The sequence below is a fragment of the Tursiops truncatus genome, chromosome 8 (genome assembly GCF_011762595.2).
Source record: "Tursiops truncatus isolate mTurTru1 chromosome 8, mTurTru1.mat.Y, whole genome shotgun sequence".
Taxonomy (NCBI): Eukaryota; Metazoa; Chordata; class Mammalia; order Artiodactyla; family Delphinidae; genus Tursiops; species Tursiops truncatus.
Window position 1 is genome coordinate 65,652,500 of NC_047041.1, and position 19,708 is coordinate 65,672,207.

General features: G+C 44.8%; 1 protein-coding gene across 11 annotated transcripts in view; it reads left to right on the plus strand.

Moving 5' to 3' along the window:
* The window catches only part of TEAD1 (TEA domain transcription factor 1), a 262,497-nt gene that overhangs the window by 42,598 nt on the left and 200,191 nt on the right, over nt 1-19,708 (plus strand). For 3 of the 11 annotated variants that reach the window (XM_033862570.2, XM_073808632.1, XM_033862573.2), the window contains exon 1: nt 19,158-19,270. The exons of 4 other annotated variants lie outside the window; for them this stretch is intronic. In XM_033862570.2, coding sequence (XP_033718461.2) covers nt 19,250-19,270 — 21 coding nt within the window. In that variant the 5' untranslated portion in view covers nt 19,158-19,249. Of the gene's footprint in view, nt 1-19,152; nt 19,271-19,708 lie in introns of those variants that run through there. 4 more of the 11 variants (XM_033862572.2, XM_033862574.2, XM_033862571.2 and 1 more) reach the window with 3 other exon arrangements.

Genomic DNA, 19,708 nt, shown 5'->3' on the forward strand with positions numbered 1-19,708 from the left:
AAACCAAAAAATTTGTGTGACTCGCTTTATTGTGACATTGGCTTTATTGTGGTGGTCTGGACGGAACCCTCAATGTCTTCGAGGTAGGCCTGTAGTTTATAGTGACCATAGGCTACAATACCAAGAGTAATTTGGGGCTAATAAATAAGTAAGCAGCAGAATTGAATGGGGAATAATTATATATCTCTGTTATAATGCTGCCTTCTACATACAGCTGTGTGTGTTTGGTACTGTGTTTTTAAATGAAAAGATCAGATTAGGTTTGACTTTCTGTCACCAGATGGAGTCTAGCTGTACCTGAAACATGGATTAGGAGGCAGGGCCTTTCATTCCTGGGTATCCTGACTGATGGGGGTCTCGTGTTTTATGGATATAAGATGTGCTGGGTGAGGAGGACAATGGAATTACGCTTCCCACAGAAATCACTCCTGGACTGAGAATCGAGTTTGCACGTGTGCCCTGTAGCATTCATTCTTGCCGAGTGCTGGGAGATGGGTGGTTATTAGGTTATGTCAAAGTGGTGTTTGCCTTAATACACGATCCTCCTGCAGTAACTCAATAATGGGAGGTGGAAGGAGGGAGGGAGGGAATGTGGTGACCTGCATATTTCTGAAACACGGTGCGTCTGGAAGTTGAGGAAGCTTGGTGTGGTACTGTCAGGGAGCTGTGAGGGACCTGTACCCAGGCCCACGACAGGTTTGAATCCACGAACACTGGCACCTCTTGTGAGGCAGTATGTAGGTTAGTGGTCAAAAGAACAGCATCTGGGCCTAGACTGCCTGGCTCCTGGCTCCTGGCCTACCAGTTTCCAGCTTTTTGCCTTTGGGCAAATTACTTAACCTTGCTGTTTACTGAATAGTACAATAGGGATATTAATAGGAGTTCCTACCTCATAGAGCTGTTGTAATAGTAAAATGAGGCAGGGTACATGAAGCGCTTAGAATCATGCCTGGCTCGTGCATCTTTATTGAGATAAAGCAGGAAGGAGTGGCTTTCTTTCCCTTTAACCTCATACTGTGAGGTAGGGTATGCACAGCTCTGGTAGGAATGGCTCAAAACAGGCTCACCATTCTACCCCCCCCCCCCCCCACCATCTCATACAGAGATGCATGGACATCCCTGGGAAAGATCCTGGGTGTTCTTTGTGCACAGTGGTCCATGGATGATGCTTGGCCCTGACGTGACCCGAGGCTCACCTGCTAGACCTGTCCCTTGCTGGCTGCGGGACCTTCAGCAGCTTCCTCCCCTCTCAGAGCTTGAAACAGATAAGCGGGCATCCCCACAGCCCTCACAGGAATGTCTTGGGGACATCAGAGAAGATAATGAAAGTGGAAGGGCTTTGTAAGCTGCAAAGTTCCTCTTCAGAGGGAAGGCATCACTGCTCTTAGCATCATCTTCCTCACTATGCTCCTGCATTCCCTTGGCCTCCCTGCAGCTCCCCCCACCGCCCCCCCAGCCCTTGTGGGACAGGGGCTTTGAAATCATGTTTATAGAATGATGTGGTTCTTCTGTAAGGATTTTGATATCTCCCATTTTTTTTTTGGTGGAATTATTGACATAATTCAAGTTTGAAGTTGTGTGAGAATAACATTTTGATTTCGTGTTAAGGGCATTTCTGAATCCAGTTCCTTCCTTTCCTTTTCTCTTCGCTAAATTACATTCTTGTTTTATCCCTGTAGGGTTCTCAAGCAGAGTGCAAGGCTAGTCTGTAGTCAGATCTAACTTTTCTCATTCATTTTAGTGTGACCCAGGCTTTTTTTTTAAAGGAGAAATTCCATCAAGTTCCAATAACCTCCATCCTAATGTTACCTTAAATATCTTCCTCTACCCTAATTTGGGCTGAGTAGTATAAATTTTACTTCCATATGCTTTACATGTATCATCATATTCAATTAAAGGCAGTTCTGTAACTTTTGAGAGTTGGAAGACTCTGCTCTGGAGTGTTCTTGGGGGGGCGTCCAAGAGTCTTTTGAGCAACCACCGTTGAATTGTGGTTGCTTTCTGGGATTGCCAGAGCTTGGGAGGCTATCTCTTAGACAGTGACATTTCCAGGAATCAGGAAAGGGCCCACTGTCCTGGTCTGGGTCACCCCGAGACCCCTCCTCAGGGTCTCTGCAGGGGCAGCAGCCCCTGTTTGCTCACCCCAAACAGTAGAATGAGAGCAGTTTGAGGAGGTGATGGAAGGTGCCTGGGGTTGGGTGAGGGACTGCGGTGGCATGCTGTAGCCTGCTGTGGAGGCATGTCCTTGTCCCAGAGTGAGAGAGGGAAGGAGAGGGCCCCACACACATCACTCACGTGAACGAGGGTAGGATACCGTCCCATAGGCTCCCCAATACGTGAGAGAGAGATGCTGCCCATGAGTCAGCCTCACGCCTTGCCGAGCCGCTGCACAGTCCCCGGCCACGCGGGGCATCGCTCAACCTCGGAGACTGTGTGCTGCGTGCCTGATTCCAGAGGGCTTCTCAGCACATCTCCGTCTCTCCCTCTCCTCCCCTTCCACTTTTTTGGTCAAAAGGCCAGGCTAGGGACAAGGATCGTTTTGCACTGAAAAGGACAAGCAGTGCTGAGGAAGATCTTGGCAGCCTTTTCAGAATTTGATCTGGGAGAAGCCCTGGGTTGGAGGTGGGGTAGGGGTAATGATTTAAACAGCAAAGAGCTTGACCAGATATACCAGCCTTGAGCTTTGAGCCCTGAGACTTGAAAATTATGCTTTGGGAAATAAACATTGGGGGCATGGCCTCCCAAAAGAGGGGAGGGCAGGGCGGGAGGAGCATTTGCCCAGTAGCATTGCCCATAATGAAAATTCGAACCCTTCCACTTCACAAGCCAGGGTGTGTTGGTGGATGGAACAGGCTGTAGATTCCCTAATCTGCCATGTCCTTAAAGCATGAATGAGTCTTTGAATCCCCAGAGCCTATTGCTCCATAAATAGTTACTGAAGTGATTTGAATCGTAGATTTCTTTTCTTTGGGTAGGATGTTTGAAATCTAACTTGTACATTTTGCGGGGGCCCAGAAAGGCTAGGTGACCTTCCAGATCCCAGCCAGTAATTGGTCGAGGTGGAGCTCCATTCCCAGCTTCTCCTCCTAGGGAGGGGCATTTCTCATCATATCGTGTTGCTCTTCTAATTAAATCGTGGATAATGTCTATGGCATGTTTAATTTCTAATTAGATGACTTTATGGATCAATTTGCATTTAATGTTAAATCTAATGTGGAAATCATTAAAAAGTTAGATCCCTGGGGAGAGGAATAGGCACTTATTCCATGCCTATTAAAAATAACAGGTATATGCCCTGTGTTAATACATGATGCTTTTTTATGGGGAACAGGAAAAAATCAGTAGAAAATGCAGGACACATAGGTAGTGTGTGTGCTTGTGAATTGGAGAAACGTTAGGTGTCCAGATTTTACAATGCTTGTAGTGACTGTTGTAGTAGGTACCATTTACTACAACTTCATTGCATGCCAGTCCTGTGGTAAGTCCTTTAAGGGCATTGTTTGCTTAACTCTCAAAACAGCTCTCTGAGGTGAGCATTATTATTATCTCCCTTTATAGATGAGGAAACCGAGTCTCGGGAGATGAAGGTCTCGCAGTCAGCAAATGGTGAATGCAGGATTTGAATCCAGGCCAGTTTGATTTCATAATTGATCTCAACTCTTCATTACATTGGGAAGTGCTCCCGTGGGTGCTCAATAATTATATAGCCAATAGAACCCTGCACGTGGTCTGGGTGTAAAGTCCATTGGATTCTAAAGTGTTTGCAGCTGATGGTAATTTGGGGGCAGCATCAGTGCTGCCATTACTTACTGCTTTCAAGGAGAGAGATGGCTCCCTAGGTGAGCAGCTGAGGCTCTCTCACAGCGTCCACAGGCTAAAGGGACAGTTCCTAGCAAGGGCGACCCCTGTCCACAGCTTGTGTAAGGTTGGCCCCAGTGCCTCCTCTTGGAAGCCTCTTTAAGTTAACTCCAGATCTTTGAACGTGTGTATACAGTGGGTTTCCTTTGGACAATGGATCCTCTATGGGGTGTTCTTTTAGACTTATATATTTTTTAATTTTCTTATTTTTCTTGTTTGACTACCCTGTATTAGTTAAGACTGCAGAGAATGTGGTTTTGAGTCCACAGTCTCTTACTTACTGCCTGGGTCTTTGGACAGACCATTTAGACCTAGTTGCTAGTCTACTTGATGTCATTGTGGTTTCCTTGAGGACAGGTGACTGTGGGAGTACGCAGGCCAGGGCATGGTGTGCACTTGGTAAAGAAGTTCCCCATTCCCTTCTCCTGTAGGAACAGTGTCCGTTTATTGATGAGATGACTGGATCCAGGAGCCCTCATATTTTTTCTGGCTCTTGCTGGTGCCTGTTGTTCATTCACTCAACCACTGTTCACAAATGCACAGCATTCCGGGCCCTGTTATAGCGTCTGGGGACACAGTGCCACTGTGCAGGACGGGAGGGATGCTCTACAGCCCACCCCCACGTCATGGGCCTTTCCCAGGGCTGCGGGCGGACAAGCACGCAAACAAAATAAACACTAAGTGTAGTTGGTTGGAAGATACTGCCACACTACCAGCTCAAGCAGTCCTTCATTCCCCTGTTTTTTCAGTAAGCATTTTGAGCACCAGTTATGTTCCCAGCACTATGCTAAACATGGACATGTGGAATTGGATCATGTCTGGGAGCCCAGGAATTATTTCACTAGAAAAAGAAGTGTCTGAGGAATACAGATCACTCTCTTGTGTTCTTCCGTCTTAAACATTTTAACTCTTTGAGGTTAAATACTCATTTGAACACGTACAAGCTTCTAACCCCCACCCCCCTCCCCAACCCAGGGAACTTTCCTGTGTGTGGGGAGATGGACATATGAGTTTGGGTGTTTGGATTTGGCAGATGTTTGCATGATTCTTAACTAGCGGTTCTCAAATATTCTTGTGCATAAGAATTGCCTGGGTAGCTGGTTAAATTCAGATTCAGGTGCTACACTCCCAGATACAGATCTTCCTTGATGGGATTACATCCTGATATTCCTTAACTTTTACAATCTTTAATTGTAAATGTGAAATATGTTGGCTTTAAAAAAAAAAAAAATCAGACTACGTCTGCCATGTAAAGTAGAGAAAGTTCTATAATACAGATCTTCCTCCACTTAGGATGACTTTATGTCCCGATAAAACCCATCCTAAATTGACAATATTGTAAGTCAAAATGCATTTGAAGCTTAGCCTAGCCTATCTTAAATGTGCTCTGAACATTTACCGTAGCCTACAGGTGGGTAAAATCATCTAACATAAAGCCTCTTTTATAGTAAGTGTTGAACATCTCATGTAATTGATTGAATAATACTGAAAGTGAAAAACAGACGGGTTGTATGGGTGCAGAATGGTTGTGAGTGTATCGGTTGTTTCCCCTTGTGATCGCTGTCCAGCATTATGAGATAGTGTGGTACCACTTATCACTAACCTAGGAAAAGATCAAAATTTAAAATTCGAAGTACGGTTTTTAGTGAATGGGTGTTACATTCAAACCTTGCAAATTTGAAAACTCCTTAAGTTGAACCATCCTTAAGTCTGGGATTGTCTGTACTCTGATTCACCAGGTCTGGTTTGGGGCCAACTGTCTGAGCTTTAACCTGGCGTGCAGGTGAGTTGGCTGCAGGTGGTCTATGAACCAAATGTGGATGGATCCACACAGTGCTGGAAGAAACTTGAATCTCTTCATTTTATTAAGGAGGGAAAACTATTTCCCAGTGATGGAAGGGAGCTTGGAAGTAGTGGCAGAAGTAGACAGGATGGGCTGGGGCTTTGGAGCAGAATTGATGTGAAGTCTCATCCTGTCTCTGTCATTTGTAGCCTCATACAGACTTGGGTAGGTCGTTCTGCTTCTCTGAGCATCCGATTGCTCATCAGCCCGCCTCACTGGCTGAGAGATGTGATTGGAGGGACCCATGCAAAGCATAGGATAGAGACTCGTGCTAGGTATTGCACATGCCCTGAATTAGCGTATTGGTTTCTCAGATTCCTGATTCATCCTTTGAATGTGAGTTGAGCTGCTGCATATACACCCCGTGATTTCTCTTTATTTCACGAGATGAAATGCTCTAACCACAATAAAGGAAATGAAACAAAAGAAAAATAGTTCACCCACAAGCGTGCTATTCTAACACAACTGTTTTCATTTTTCCTTTTAGCCCTTGTCTGTATGCAGACATATTTCTGTATAGCTGTAATCATATGTAGACTCAATTTTGTATTCTGCTCTTTTCAGTAAACCTTAAGCAAATGTTTTCCAAATGGTTACAGAGTCTTCAAGATGATTTTTAATGGTCTTACAATCTGTCATCCCACAGGCTGAATTTATTTAACCATTCATCTATTATTGTACATTTAGATTTTTTTTCCCCTACAGTTTTGTGCTATTATAAATAATACTTGGAGATATGGCTTCATCCTATTGTAGATTAGTTCCTTGGGGTGAATTCCCAAGAGCATGATTTCTGGGTTAAAGGGCACAAACATTTTTTGGGGGGCCTCTGGATGGATTGCTAAACTGCTTTCCGTAAGACTTGCGTCAGTTTACCATGCCACCAGCAGTGGGGTAAGGTACCCGTTTCAGCACTTGGCCTGCATGAGATAAATGGTCATTTTTACAAAGATTTGGCTCAGTGGTGCCTCGTTGTTTACTTGGTATTTCTTCTATTATGATAAGGTTGAATATGGCTTTATCATTGTCTCTTTTGGGTTTAAGTTTTTTGCTTTTGTTATAGGCAGGACCTAGCCATGTGAGGTCAGGTTTTCTGCTCAGAATTTTTTAGATTCTTGGATTTTACAGTTAAAAAAAAACAAACCAAACTACCATTACCCAAACCCAGAGCCCATCAGTATAATAAATACTTTGGACATATTTTACGGTTGGATTAGCTGTTTGTGATCTTAACATCCTTGCAGGTCACCGGTTAATAGGGTGATACTTGGAGAGGAGAGGGGCTCTTCCTCTTCTCCTTGGAGTCCGCTTTGTTCTTTCCTTCCACTGTCATTCCCCCATTTCCTGTCCCCCTCCTTCCCTGTAAATACTGTTTTTGTCTCCTTGGAGATAAAACATGAAAGGATCAGCTTTTCAGTCATGCTCCTTCAACTTATAAAATGCAGGTTGCCTAAATTATGTAGTACGGAACCAGGTTAAAGAAAATCACAGCATTGTAGCAAATTGCCTTTAACTGCACTGCAAAAGCAAATGTCTCAGAATCGTAGAAAGGTGTGTTTGAGGGTGTAATCTTAGCTAGTGGTGAAGGGGGAGTCTGACTTGTTTTTCAAGTCGGTCTTGAATAGCTTTGTTCTGGAATGCTTGCCCTCCTCAGCATGACAGAGTTTGCTTGATGACAGACTCTTTCACTCTGCCGTGCATACCAGGGCCGCGGAACTGGTTTGCTTATTTGCCTGGGGTAAATGATGGAAACGCCTCCCTCTTGCAGCAGCACCCAGCATGAGAGGGGTGACTCTTGTCCCCCAGGTGCCCTTACAGTGGCCCCTGTGGTTGTCACTTCCCCCCACCCCCCAAGGACCACGAAAGCGCTGAAGGACACGCACTCCCTTGAGCAGAAGACACAGTTTCTTGGCACGTGGACGCCCCCCTTGGGTAGTGCTGCCCCAAGTGGGCGACAGTCTCATGTTGGCCGAATAGCCAGGCGTCTGTACATAAGAGAGTGGTCATGGCTCTATTGCAGTTTAATTCGCTAATGAAACAAGACGGAGCGCATTTTCCCCTCCTGCACACCTCCCGGGCTGTTTGAGATGAGGCACAATTAATTTATTTGTACTGTCTGTGGAGGCGTATGCCAGCTAATGTAGTGCAAAAGCTTTTATCTTTCTGTTTGTAATGAAGAGGGGCAGGCTGCTGGCAAATTGACAAGGATTACTGATGACTCATTCTCGGACTGCAAAGTGCTTTCTTCTGAAATGATAAAATGCGTGTACACACACACACGTAGGTGCAAACCTAGTTCCTGTTTGAAATGGGCAGAACTGGTTTGGGAAAGTTCAGGTGCCCCTGAAACACTGCAGGAGAAAGAAAGAAAGAAAAGGCAGGTGAAGCTATTTCTCCAGCTCCTTGGCGTGGCCCGACTGAGGGCAGGACCCCTTGCTCAGTGGCGGCCCTGCCTTTCTGAGACAGAAACTCCCTGCCCAACCTCGAAAGGCTGGCTCCTTTGTCCGGTAGGCAGCCTTCCTCCACGGCCACCTCCCAGTGGCGCCGGGCAGACGCATGCCTGGTTTACCTGGGGGAGCCTGCCCTCTGGGCTGCTTCCTATCCAGGCAGCACCTTGGGGGCTCGGCTTTGTGAGGCTGTGAATTCTGGGCCTGTACAACGTTAGCCCCGGAGTGGAGTGCACTGGGTTCCTTCCGGCCTTTCCCTGAGTTCCCCAGGCCTGGGCCTTGGCCATGGCTGTGTTAGTTGTGAACTGCTCTGTCACCCCACTTTGACATGCTTTGGAAGAAGTAGTTTCTATAGTAGCTTACATTTGCTTGGCTCTGTATGGTATATAAGGCATTCTGGCATTACAACAACTCTGTGAGTTGGTTATATTGTTATCCCTGTTTTATGGATAAGGACATTGAAGTACAGAGAGGTTAAATAACACGTTGATGACCAAGGAACTAGGTGGTAAAAAGGCAGTTGTGATGAAAACCAGGACTTTGGAGTCTAAAACCTGATCTTGTGATCTTTTAATGACATTCATTCATTAAGGATAAAATTAAACATTTTCTGTATAAGAAGTATATAAATTATTGGCCAGGGAAGCTATTCAAGAATTACATGAGAGAATACAGGCATTTCTGTAGTTCTGTGGAAAAGAAGGAGGTTCATAGGATACTTTCTGAAGACCTGAAAACAGTCTGTTTTGCCCCATTTTGCACTGGTCTAGAGAAATAACCTCTCAAGTGCAATCTAAATGTTCCTTCCTGTGTCAGATGGCTGGTCAAGCTGGCTGTGCAATGTGGGCTCAGTATAAGCGCCCCAGTCGGTGCTGTGACCCGGGCGTAAGCAATGCAAGTCACTGCGTGGCCTTCTTGACTTTCAGAGCTGGAAGGAACCGTGGAGATTTTACAGACGAGGAAACTATGGCCTAGAGAGCGGGAGATTTTGTGTTAGGAGGAATTTCATTCATTTATCCCACCATCCATCCGTGCGTCTGGCAAATGTTTATTGAGGCTGTGCTGGGCTGGGAGATAAAGCTTGGGCTGTGAATGAAACAGAGTCCTGTTTCAAGGGACGTACAATAGTGGGTAACACAGCTGGGCAGGCACTCACAGTGTGGGGTTAAGGGCTGTGGTGTCTGAAGTGGGAGGGCTCTGTTGGGGGCATGGTCAGTGGGGGCTTCCTTAAAGGAGTGGTGCCTACGGTGAGACTTGAAGGATGGACCTGAAAGTCATTGAAACATGGAGAACCTATGTCGACTGACATTTGGGCCCTTCCCAGACTCAAATACAACAGAAGTCGGTGCCACTGAAAAGGCTTTATGTGCTTGGAAACAACAGGTGTTAGGCTCTGTGAGATTCAAGCACGTGTAAGAAGTGCTCGCTCCAGGTCCGTGCCGTGCAGTACGTAGCCACCAGCCACATGTGCTGTTCAGCACTCAGAAGGAGGCTCCTCAACTGAGATGCTCCATCAGTGTGCAATGGCCACTGGACTTCAAAGACTTAGTACGAGGGCCTTCCCTGGTGGCGCAGTGGTTGAGGGTCCGCCTGCCGATGCAGGGGGCGCGGGTTCGTGCCCCGGTCCGGGAAGATCCCACGTGCCGCAGAGCGGCTGGGCCCGTGAGCCATGGCCACTGAGCCTGCGCGTCCGGAGCCTGTGCTCCGTGACGGGAGAGGCCACAACAGTGAGAGGCCCGCGTACCGCAAAAAACAAACAAACAAACAAAACCTCATTCGCAGCTATTTTTATATTGATTACAGGTAGAAATAATATTTGGGTTGTTGGGTTAGTAGATGTTATTAGAATCAATTAACACGTGTTTCTTTTTTCCTCTTTTTAACATCTTTATTGTAGTATAATTGCTTTACAATGGTGTGTTAGTTTCTGCTTTATAACAAAGTGAATCAGTTACACATATACACATGTTCCCATATCTCTTCCCTCCTGTGGCTTCCTCCCTCCCACCCTCCCTATCCCACCCCTCTAGGCGGTCACAAACCACCGAGCTGATCTCCCTGTGCTACGCGGCTGCTTCCCACTAGCTGTCCACTTTACGCTTGGTAGTGTATATATGTCCATGCCACTCTCTCACCTCGTCTTTTTTCCTCTTTTAATGAGGCTACTAGGAAATGTGCGATGACACGTGTGGCTCGTGTTGCATTTCTGTTACGTGGCGATGCTAGGTGGAGAGCGAGGCCTGGGAGAGGAAGCGGGTAGGTGATGAGAGCACGGGATTTAGAGTGAAGAGGTGTGAGTTGGGTCCCAAGGGCACAGCCTATGGCAGGCCTGCGCATCACTGCACCTCTCTGCCCTCCTAACAGGGCACTAACAGTCTTACAGCTGGGGCTAAGAATGAAATAAAAATGCCTATGAGAAGTCCACCCTGTTATGAGGGGTGGCTCTCCTTGTAATAAAACAGTTTAGGGTGAAGACAGGATATGCCATGTAGTATATACCGATATTTTAAAAGACAGATGAAAAATTTGGCCAGTTGCAGAATAAGAGGCTGGTGTGTGGGAAATGCATTCAGTACACAATGAATTACAGACTGGGGGTGGATCTGTGTGAGATGCTGTGGATAAGAAAATTCCATTTCTGTTGCACTTGGCTTGCTCTGCTCCAGGAATTCCCTCACCCCTCACATCGGAGTTTGCATCCAGGCTTTTTCATAGTCCTTGATCCTTGTTTTGTTTAGTCTCCAAAGGCCAACAAGGGCTAACCATTTCTTTACTACTTTTTATCTTTGGGTATTTAGTATTTTAATCCTAAAACTCAGCACTCATTAAATGCTTGATGAACGAATTGTCATTCTGTCAGTATTTACTGAAGACCTGGATGTGTCAGGTATCTGCTGGGCTCCAGAGATGCTGCACTGAACAGAAAGCTACCCCGATCCCAAGATGCTCATTGTGGGGAAGGAGACAGTTAACAGGCTAAGGTAGAGAGGACTGCAGGAGATAGGAAAGTGTTCCTAACTGCTAGATCTTGTGGCCCAAAGGATAACTTGATTAAAGATAGCGAAGGAGAGAGCTAAGAGACAGTTGTAGCTGGCTGGAGTATACTTTCTTATAACTCCCTTTCAGACAGTGAACCCCAAGAGCTGAGTTTGCTTGGGATCTTACCAGCCCCCAGCCCGCAGGGGTTTCCAGCACTGTGGCAGTGTTCGATATTAACGTTACGTTTGTATATTAGTTACACTTTCCATTGTCGGTTTACAGACCGCAAGGAGCAAAGATGTTGCAGAACACATGGAGCAAACTGATAGCCCTTCCCATCAGGAGTGACCTGGGCTAATTGGAAGGCTCTCACAGGACCGGTGGGGTAGAGGCAGTTTGGCAGGGCCAAGCAGGGGCTATTTGGGGGCATGAAGTAGCTGTGACCTGGCATAGGAAGGCAGGCAGGCAGACAGTCATTTCAGCGGGAGAGAGCATCTGATACTCATCCCTTCGGGCTAGTCTTATAATAGTTGCAGATAAATAAGCTGCCTCCAGTATGTTCCCAGAATATCTCTGTCTGCAAGATGTCTTTGAGGGGATGTTTGACTTGCGAGCATGTGGTTGATAAAATAAATACATTTTGAAAATGTAAACCTCTCTATGAGAGGTTTTAGTCTCTTCTCTCCCCTGGGAAAAATAAGGCCCCTCTTGAACCTCTCTTCTCCCCTCAGTGTAGAATTCCTGCCATGCTTTATAAGAAGAAATATTTTTGGAATGTAGCACCTGCAGAAATATAAAGGGGCTGTGCCCAAACCATTGGGCGGTGGCTATGGTGTGGATGGGTCCTTGGTGGTTTGTGAAGAGATAGCAGCCCTGACACCTGCAAAGCATTTGAGGTGCTGGGCTAGGGTTGGAGGAGCTGGAATTCAGAGGCACTTAAATTGCTTTTAGCTGGATTTTGTGGGCAGGCAGCTGGATTGGGCCATTCTCTCTAGTATTAGAGAATCCTTACTGTTCAGTCACACCTGGCTAGAACAGGACCTGGCACCTAGAAAAGTGCCTGGCATGGTATAGGAACTTAATATATGGTTGTTGAGTGAGTGAATGACTGAATAAATGAGTGAGTGAACAAATGAGATGCTTTTCTGGGCTTTGGAGATCTTGTTGGATGAGCGTGCCCCTGGTCCTTGCTTCTTGAGGGTAGTCTGTAGACCACCAGCAGCCTCACTTTGTTAGCATAGGATTCATTCGAGGATCTTATTAAAATGCAGGTTCTGATTTAGTGGAGCTGGGACTTGGCCCAAGAATCTGCATTTTAACACGTTTCCAGATGATGCCAATAGTGCCAGTCCATAGGCTGTACTTTAAGTAGGGGTTCTATTAAGGTTCAGGCTCAGTAGTTGTGGCGCACGGGCTTAGTTGCTCTGCGGCAAGTGGGATCCTCCCGGACCAGGGCTCGAACCCGTGTCCCCTGCATTGGCAGGCGGATTCTTAACCACTGCGCCACCAGGGAAGCCCCTTCAGTGCAGTTTTCGATGTGTGTATATGTTGTTGTTTTTACAAAATGAAATTTGTCTGTAGTATTTGTCTATAGTATTTTGTAATTTTCTTTTTCTTATAAATAGAGTTTTCTTTTTATAACTTTCATGTCAGTAACTATGATATTGCAGTTGGTAACATTATTTCATAATGAGATAGGTAATTCTGTTTCATTTTGCCTGCTACCTCTCATTTTTTAAACCCCTGCTTTTGGGTTAATGTCAGTGCCTCTGTGGTTTAGGTCAACTGTATCTCTGTTAACCTATTCCTGCGAGTGGAATGGTAAAGCCCAAGACTAGTTTGAAAATGACTCTCATGGCCCTGTGAATTGTTCATTCTCCAGCTTCGTGATCCTCATTCCTATTAGCATGTGGCTTCACACTCCTGTCAGCGCTCTGAAACTTGCTCACTTTTGACCATTCATCCCCTGTGGTTGCTGGAATCCAGATTTGAGAGCTCACTTTTCTTACTGTGAACGCAGCAGTCTACTCAGGGCAGCCTGATACTGCATTAGCTTTTATAGGTGCCTCATTACACTGAGTCATTGAGCTCGTGGGCAACCCAGTCCCTTAAGACTTTCTCATGTGATCTTCTCTACCCTATACTTGTGAGTGAGTGAGTGAGTGAGTGTGTGTGTGTGTGTGCGCGCGCATGCGCGTGTTTTTTTTTTTTTTTTTTTTTTTTTTTAGCGAGGTGCATAACTTGACATTTATCCTTATTAAATTTCCACCTGGTTAAAAGTCAGCCGGTCATCATATCCTTTGAGATAGTATCAGGAGCAGACTCTGTTATCCTTCAGAGTCACTGTCCCTTCCAACTCCCAGTCACTGGCAAATTCCAGTGTCAAATGATTCAGCAAATCCCAGCAGTCAGTTACGTCTCCATCCTCCTCACTGGATTGTGAGTTGTTTGGGGCCAAGACCATACCATATTATTTTTCTTAAAAAAACCAATCCCTACTTCTGTTTTTATTTTACATGGCCTAGCGGATACCCAGAAAATGTTGCCATGTGGATATTTGCTTAAACTCCATGGTTGAAGGCATGGTGGTAGTGGTAGTATCATAGTGATGACAAATACAGAGAAGTCAAGGCTGGGTCTCTGGGTGAGGAACTTACAGTGGGGTTGGACAGCGTAAAAACTGAGTATCAGTTGTAGTAAAGATAAGTACAGAGACTTCTGGTGTTGCCCAAGGGTTGCCTGTTTTGCTTGAGTTCATTGTTGAGAAGGATCATTGATGCCTTCCAGGGAGGCAGGCGGTCGTGTTGTATGCTGTGAGAGCTGATGACAGGAAAACCACCCACCCAGCCTTTGAGAATTGGGTTGAGTAATGATCACAGAGAGTGTTCCTATCTGACTGTCCTACGAGATACAGAACAAAAGTTGGCTTCTTTTTCCTCTTTTTATTTATGTATTTATCCCCCCCACCCCCTTTTTTTTCTTTTTTGTCACACCTCGCAGCTTGTGGGATCTTAGTTCCTTGACCAGGGATCGAACCTGTGCCCCCCCTGCAGTGGAAGGACAGAGTCCTAACCACTGGACCACCAGGGAACTCCCTCTTTTTCTTTTTATAGTCATTGAGCTTAAGGCTCACAAAGTTAAGACCTACTCGCCATTGATTACACCTTAGATGAGAGGCTGAACTGAGACCAGAACCCAGGAGCTCAGATTCTTCTCCCTTGGCCAGTCGTCATGGTGTGAAGGTGGCCTGGTGGCTCCTCCATTTACCCACTTTGGTGTCTGCCTTTGGCCCCATCAGCTTTCCTGAACCTCAGACCCCTCACCTGTGAAAGGAATAATACCACCCCCCTTGCCTTTGTGGTGGTTGTGAAACACCCGAGATGGTGCTGTGAGAAGTGAGCCCTGAGCGCTGGGCTCTGGACACAGCTGCTTCTAAGTAAAGACCTACTGAGGTGGATGACAGTGAACTTGGCAGCATTTCTTAACCTCAAGAGAGTTAAGGGGCAGCAGCCTGAGGGTTCCAGCTCCCCCGGTGTGGCTGTGGTCTTTTGCAGGCATGAAGGCAGCTCTGGAGCCCCTGCTTCCCACCCCCAGCAGTTTCAGCTCTCCTGGTTGGGACAAAGGCCCTTGTTTACTAAAAGGAAAGCTTTCTTCCAGGAAGAGGGAGAGGTTCTTTAGGGGCTGGGTCCAGTCACAGGGAGTTCGAGCACCTCCAGCCCTCCAGCCCTGGTCTTCTTGGAAACTTCAGGGCTTCTTCATTGCGTGGGACCTTAGTTTTTGGTGCAGGGTGAGGTTGCAGGATTCTGGAGTAGACACTCAACTTACCTCTCTTGCTGCCTCCGGGTATGGTAGATACAGATACAGATGCTGGTATCTGTCACACTTGCCTCAACTACAAGGTTGGTTTATATTTGTATATAGATGCATGCCTACTTAAACAATGCACATATATGTGTGCATGTACATATATTTGTAAACATGTGCATTCACCACTAGATACACAGAAATACACAAACGCCCATTTTTTTAAAAAAAGAAAATGCAAGCTCTAAAATTATATTTGAGCTTGGTTTAGTCTTTCTTTTGTGTTGATTAAATGTTAATGTGCTGCAATTATTTTAATTTAGTAAAGGAAGTTCAAACAGGGAGATGGGAAGAAAATAACTACAGCTAATTGGCAAGAATCCGAGGCTATCCAGAAAAGTAGTCTAACCAGCAGAAGTTGAAATGTTTTAGGTATCTGGTTCAGGAGTTTTTTTGTTTTTTTATTTTTCCCTTTTCCAGTTTAGAACTACTGATGGCTTCCCTTCCAAAGGATGGCCATCTTCTCTTTTCTTTACTGTTAGCCAGGATTCTCTTTCCCACTCCCTTCCTCCCAGTTCCTTTTTGGTTCATTCACTCTGAGTCTTGCTCAGTCAGCATTGGGGAAAGGGGGGTTTTGCAGGAAGGACTAGAAAAGGGAGAGGAAGAAGAAGTGGCAAAAAAAATCTTATCCTCCCACAGTGGTTCTCTGCCACTCTGGTCCCTGCCCCAGACCTGGGGTAGCCATTGGGCAGAGATGGGGTTAACACATTTGCCATTCCAGATATTTCCATGTATGTTAGCTCATCACTACCCTAGGAGAGAGCACATGAGGACGCTGAGGCGTGGCAATGTGAAATGCATTGCCCTCGTACAGCAGAGTGGTGGAGTGTGCATTCCAGCCCAGCCCTCCAAGTTAAGAGTCAGGCTCCCTGCTAAACTCCAGCTCCTCAGGCCGATCTTTGCCTGCCCTCCCTGGCTCCTAACCTGCTTTATATTTTTTGAGTGCCTGCACGTGCTATGCACTGTTCTGGGTGTCAGCTGATGTATCAGCCTCTCACTGAACTGTGAGATCTTTGAGGGTGGGGCCCGTGTTTATTACTCATCTTTATCTCTCCAGCATTAGTGCCTGGCCCAGAGTTGGCCACATGCCTGTTGAAGGCTAATTGAACAAATGCTTGTATGTTTTTTCTGACAGCCATCTAAATTTTGAGCAATCCAGATACCTACGACTTCTGTATCTCAGCCTTGCAGAAGTAGCATATAGTAGACCATGCTTTATCTAGACATCTAGAGAAGGGGATAAAGCAGTCCGTCAACCACTGCATCAGTATGTGTGAATTGTGAACAAAATTTCCTTTAAAATGTTAATATGATTATGGTATTTCTTTACTCTGGCAAAGTTCTTTCAGATTTCTGTCTATGAATCTACACGTAATATCCTGAAATTCCAACCGCATCCTTTTTCTTCCTCGCATTCACTATTTCTGTTCAAAACCGGAATATGTGAACATGTTTACAGCCTATTAAGACCAAAGAGATTTTTTTTTCCTAGACTTTTTTGTTTGTTTGTTTTGGTGCCACTGCCCCACCTAGAACAAACTTTTCAGGAAGCACAGGTTTGCCTGGAAGCAATGTATCTTAAAATAAAAAAGAACTCAATTTAAAGAAGGAATATGGAATTGAAAATATTATTTGTATTTAGGATTCTAGATATTTTGTTGAATTCAACTAGTTGTAAAGTGGGATAGACATGATCACTTCTCTTCCTTTGAAGATAGGATTTATCAATGGTTGTTCTTAAAACTAAAAAAACTCTATGAAAATTCACTGTATTCTAAGTTTCAGATGAAGGTATAATCCTCAAAGCTTATTGAATGGTGCTTGAACATATTAATTAAATAGAGAATTTTTATCAAATTTGATGGTCATGTGGAATGTGATGGGCTCCAGCTGGAACCTTGGTTTTTTATTCTTACCCATTCACAAAGTAATATACGTAAAGTGGGGTGGGGAGGGAAGCAGGAAATGTTGCTTTGAGATAGGCAGCCAAATGAAGCTTTTGCTTCTCTTTTATTTTATTTTTTTGTTTTTTAATCTTTTGGCTGCACCATGCGGCCTGCCGGGATCCCAGTTCCCCGACCAGCGATCGGACCCGCGCCCCCTGCATTGGCAGGGTGCTTCTCTTTTAAATGAGTTGTTATGCATGAGAATGTATTTTCTTTTTAAAATTTACCCATAATTTTCTTATAAGATTTTGTAAAACCTTTAAAAACAGTTGGACAAAATTATAAACACCATTTTTTATTATTTTGTGAGAAATAGTCTGCTTCTTCAGAAGCAAAAATGCTGTCAGAACATGTGTGTATATATATTGGGTTGGCCAAAAAGAAGTTCATTCGGTTTTAAGTAAAGATAGACACACTTTTCATCTTCACCAAGAACTGTATTGAACAACGTATTCACTAACAAAACGAACATTTTGGCCAACTATATATATATATATATATATATATATATATATATATATATATATATATATGATGTGGTCAATAATATTTTAGGGGACTTTAAAAATATTTAAGTGTTGGACAATCCACCCATGCCTGGGCTTGGAAAAAAAAAGAATTGCCAAAGGTTATACTCTTGTTCTGTCTTATCTTACCCAGCAGAAGTTAAGGGTCAGATTGTGTGCTGATACATCTCTGTCTCCATAATTCACATGTTTTGTAATAAGGATGGTTTGACTAAATAAATGGAAGACTAAGCAAAAAAAAAAAAGAAGTAGTAATCAAGATCTCCATATAAAAATGTCCTCTGAGTGTCTGCTCCTCTATTTTAGATCCTCAAATATCCTTTACCTATGATTTTTATTGTGAATGGGTAAGAACAAAACCTAAGGTTCATGTGAAGACTTTGCTTACTGATTGAGGGTTTCCAGAAACCCACAGGCAGGTCTATCTCTTACCTTGATAATCTTTCCTTGTTACATCAGCATGACCTGTTTGGAGCTGTAACTCAAATGTGTGCACGTGCCCTGAAGTCAACTCAAGTCATGCTGGAAGTCATTTGTACTCCAGTTGGGTCCTATATGCTCTGCATGGTGGGGTTCCAGTGTGGATGAGCCTTGCTTGCCTCTCAGCGTCACTCTTATAGTTTGCCCGGTGATTGGAGGAGGAGGGGGAAAGGAAACACACTTTGCCCAGTAGCAAATCCAAAAATTTGTTCTCCTATGCAAAACATGCACCAAGAGTAGACGTGGAGGTGTATACGGCAGAACAGATTTAGGGGTGATGAAGTAATTTATATGGCAGAAAAACGTACAAGAGGAAATTCAGTACAGGTACCAGCTGCCTTAAAGAATGGACTAGGCAAAAAACAGCAGTTACTGCCCCCGCCTTCTGAGCTGACCCCTCAGTATCGATAAAGATTTACCAGCCTTTAAAGAATGTTTTCTAATTTTAGCCTGAAGAACAGGTGCCTGACAAATTGATCAAACTGCAGTTTAAACTTTTGTTCCTGCAAAGAGGAAAATACTCCCTTGACCTCAAGAGAATTTGAAGAGGTGATGTGTTTAAGCCCCTGTGCTGCGCCTGGCACCTGGGTCTCCGCCTGGGTATCAGAAGGTGGGCGTGGAGCTCTAACTTTGGTGGGGAGGGGTATAGATTCTGGAAATCAGCTGTTCACGAAGAACATCCCCTCTGTTTAATAGAGGAGGTAGAGGGGCAGTGGGAACCTGTCTGGCAATCTTCTGCGGTTGGATCCCCCACTGTTTTTTTTTTCAGTTTCAAGTTAGAAAATCTTTGGGTTTTCTGTGAGTTACAGTCGTCCTTTGGTATCTGCAGGAGTTGGTTCCAGGAGCCCACATAGATACCAGAATCTGTGGATGCTCAAGTCCCTTATGTGAAATGGCTTAGTCCAGTCAGCCCTCCATATCAGTGGGTTCTGTATCTGAGGGATATGGAAGGCCGATGTATTAACTTGCCTTGTTGACAACTCCTTAAGACAACCCTGCGTGTAAGCTCTGAAAATCAGAGCAGTAGTCTAGCCTCTCCTTTTCTCAGCAGTTAATTAATTGACTCAGTACTTATTAAAGGTGATATTGGTTGAGTCAGGTCCTGTGGACTCATCTAAGCAAGATAAGGGTGCAGCCTTCACGGGCTTGACACTGGCTGGATAGACCTGTTGACGGGCTCTGGTACAAGGTCCTGGTACTATGGGAGCATGTGGTGGGCCCCCCAAGACTGGACTTGGGTATCCAAGAAGGCTCGCTGGAGGAAGTATCATCCTTGCTGAGAGGGGAAGAGTCTTGGAACGATACATGCAGCATCTATGTGCAGTGGTGAGTGTTCCAGCACTGAGGGCTATGTTTGGATTGCACTATAGGTATACTTTGACTTGGTCTGACTTCTTTGCTTTGTGGTCCTGTTTTACCTGTCTAATTATCTACCTACCTATTTATCTATAATTTTAATTATGGTAAAATGTACAGAACATAAATTTACTATTTTAACCATTTTTAAGTATAGAGTTCAGTGGCATTTAAGTACAGTCACATTATTTTGCTACCATTATCACTATCCATCTCCAGAACTGTTCTCATTTTGGAAAACAAACTCTGTGCCCGTGAAACAATAACTCCCCATTCCTTTCTCCCCTCAGGCCCTGGCAACCACCTTTCTGCTTTCTGTCTCAATGAGAGTAATTATCCTAGGGACCTCATATACAATGAATCATACCGTATTTGTCCTTTTGTGACGGACTTATTTCACTTAGCATA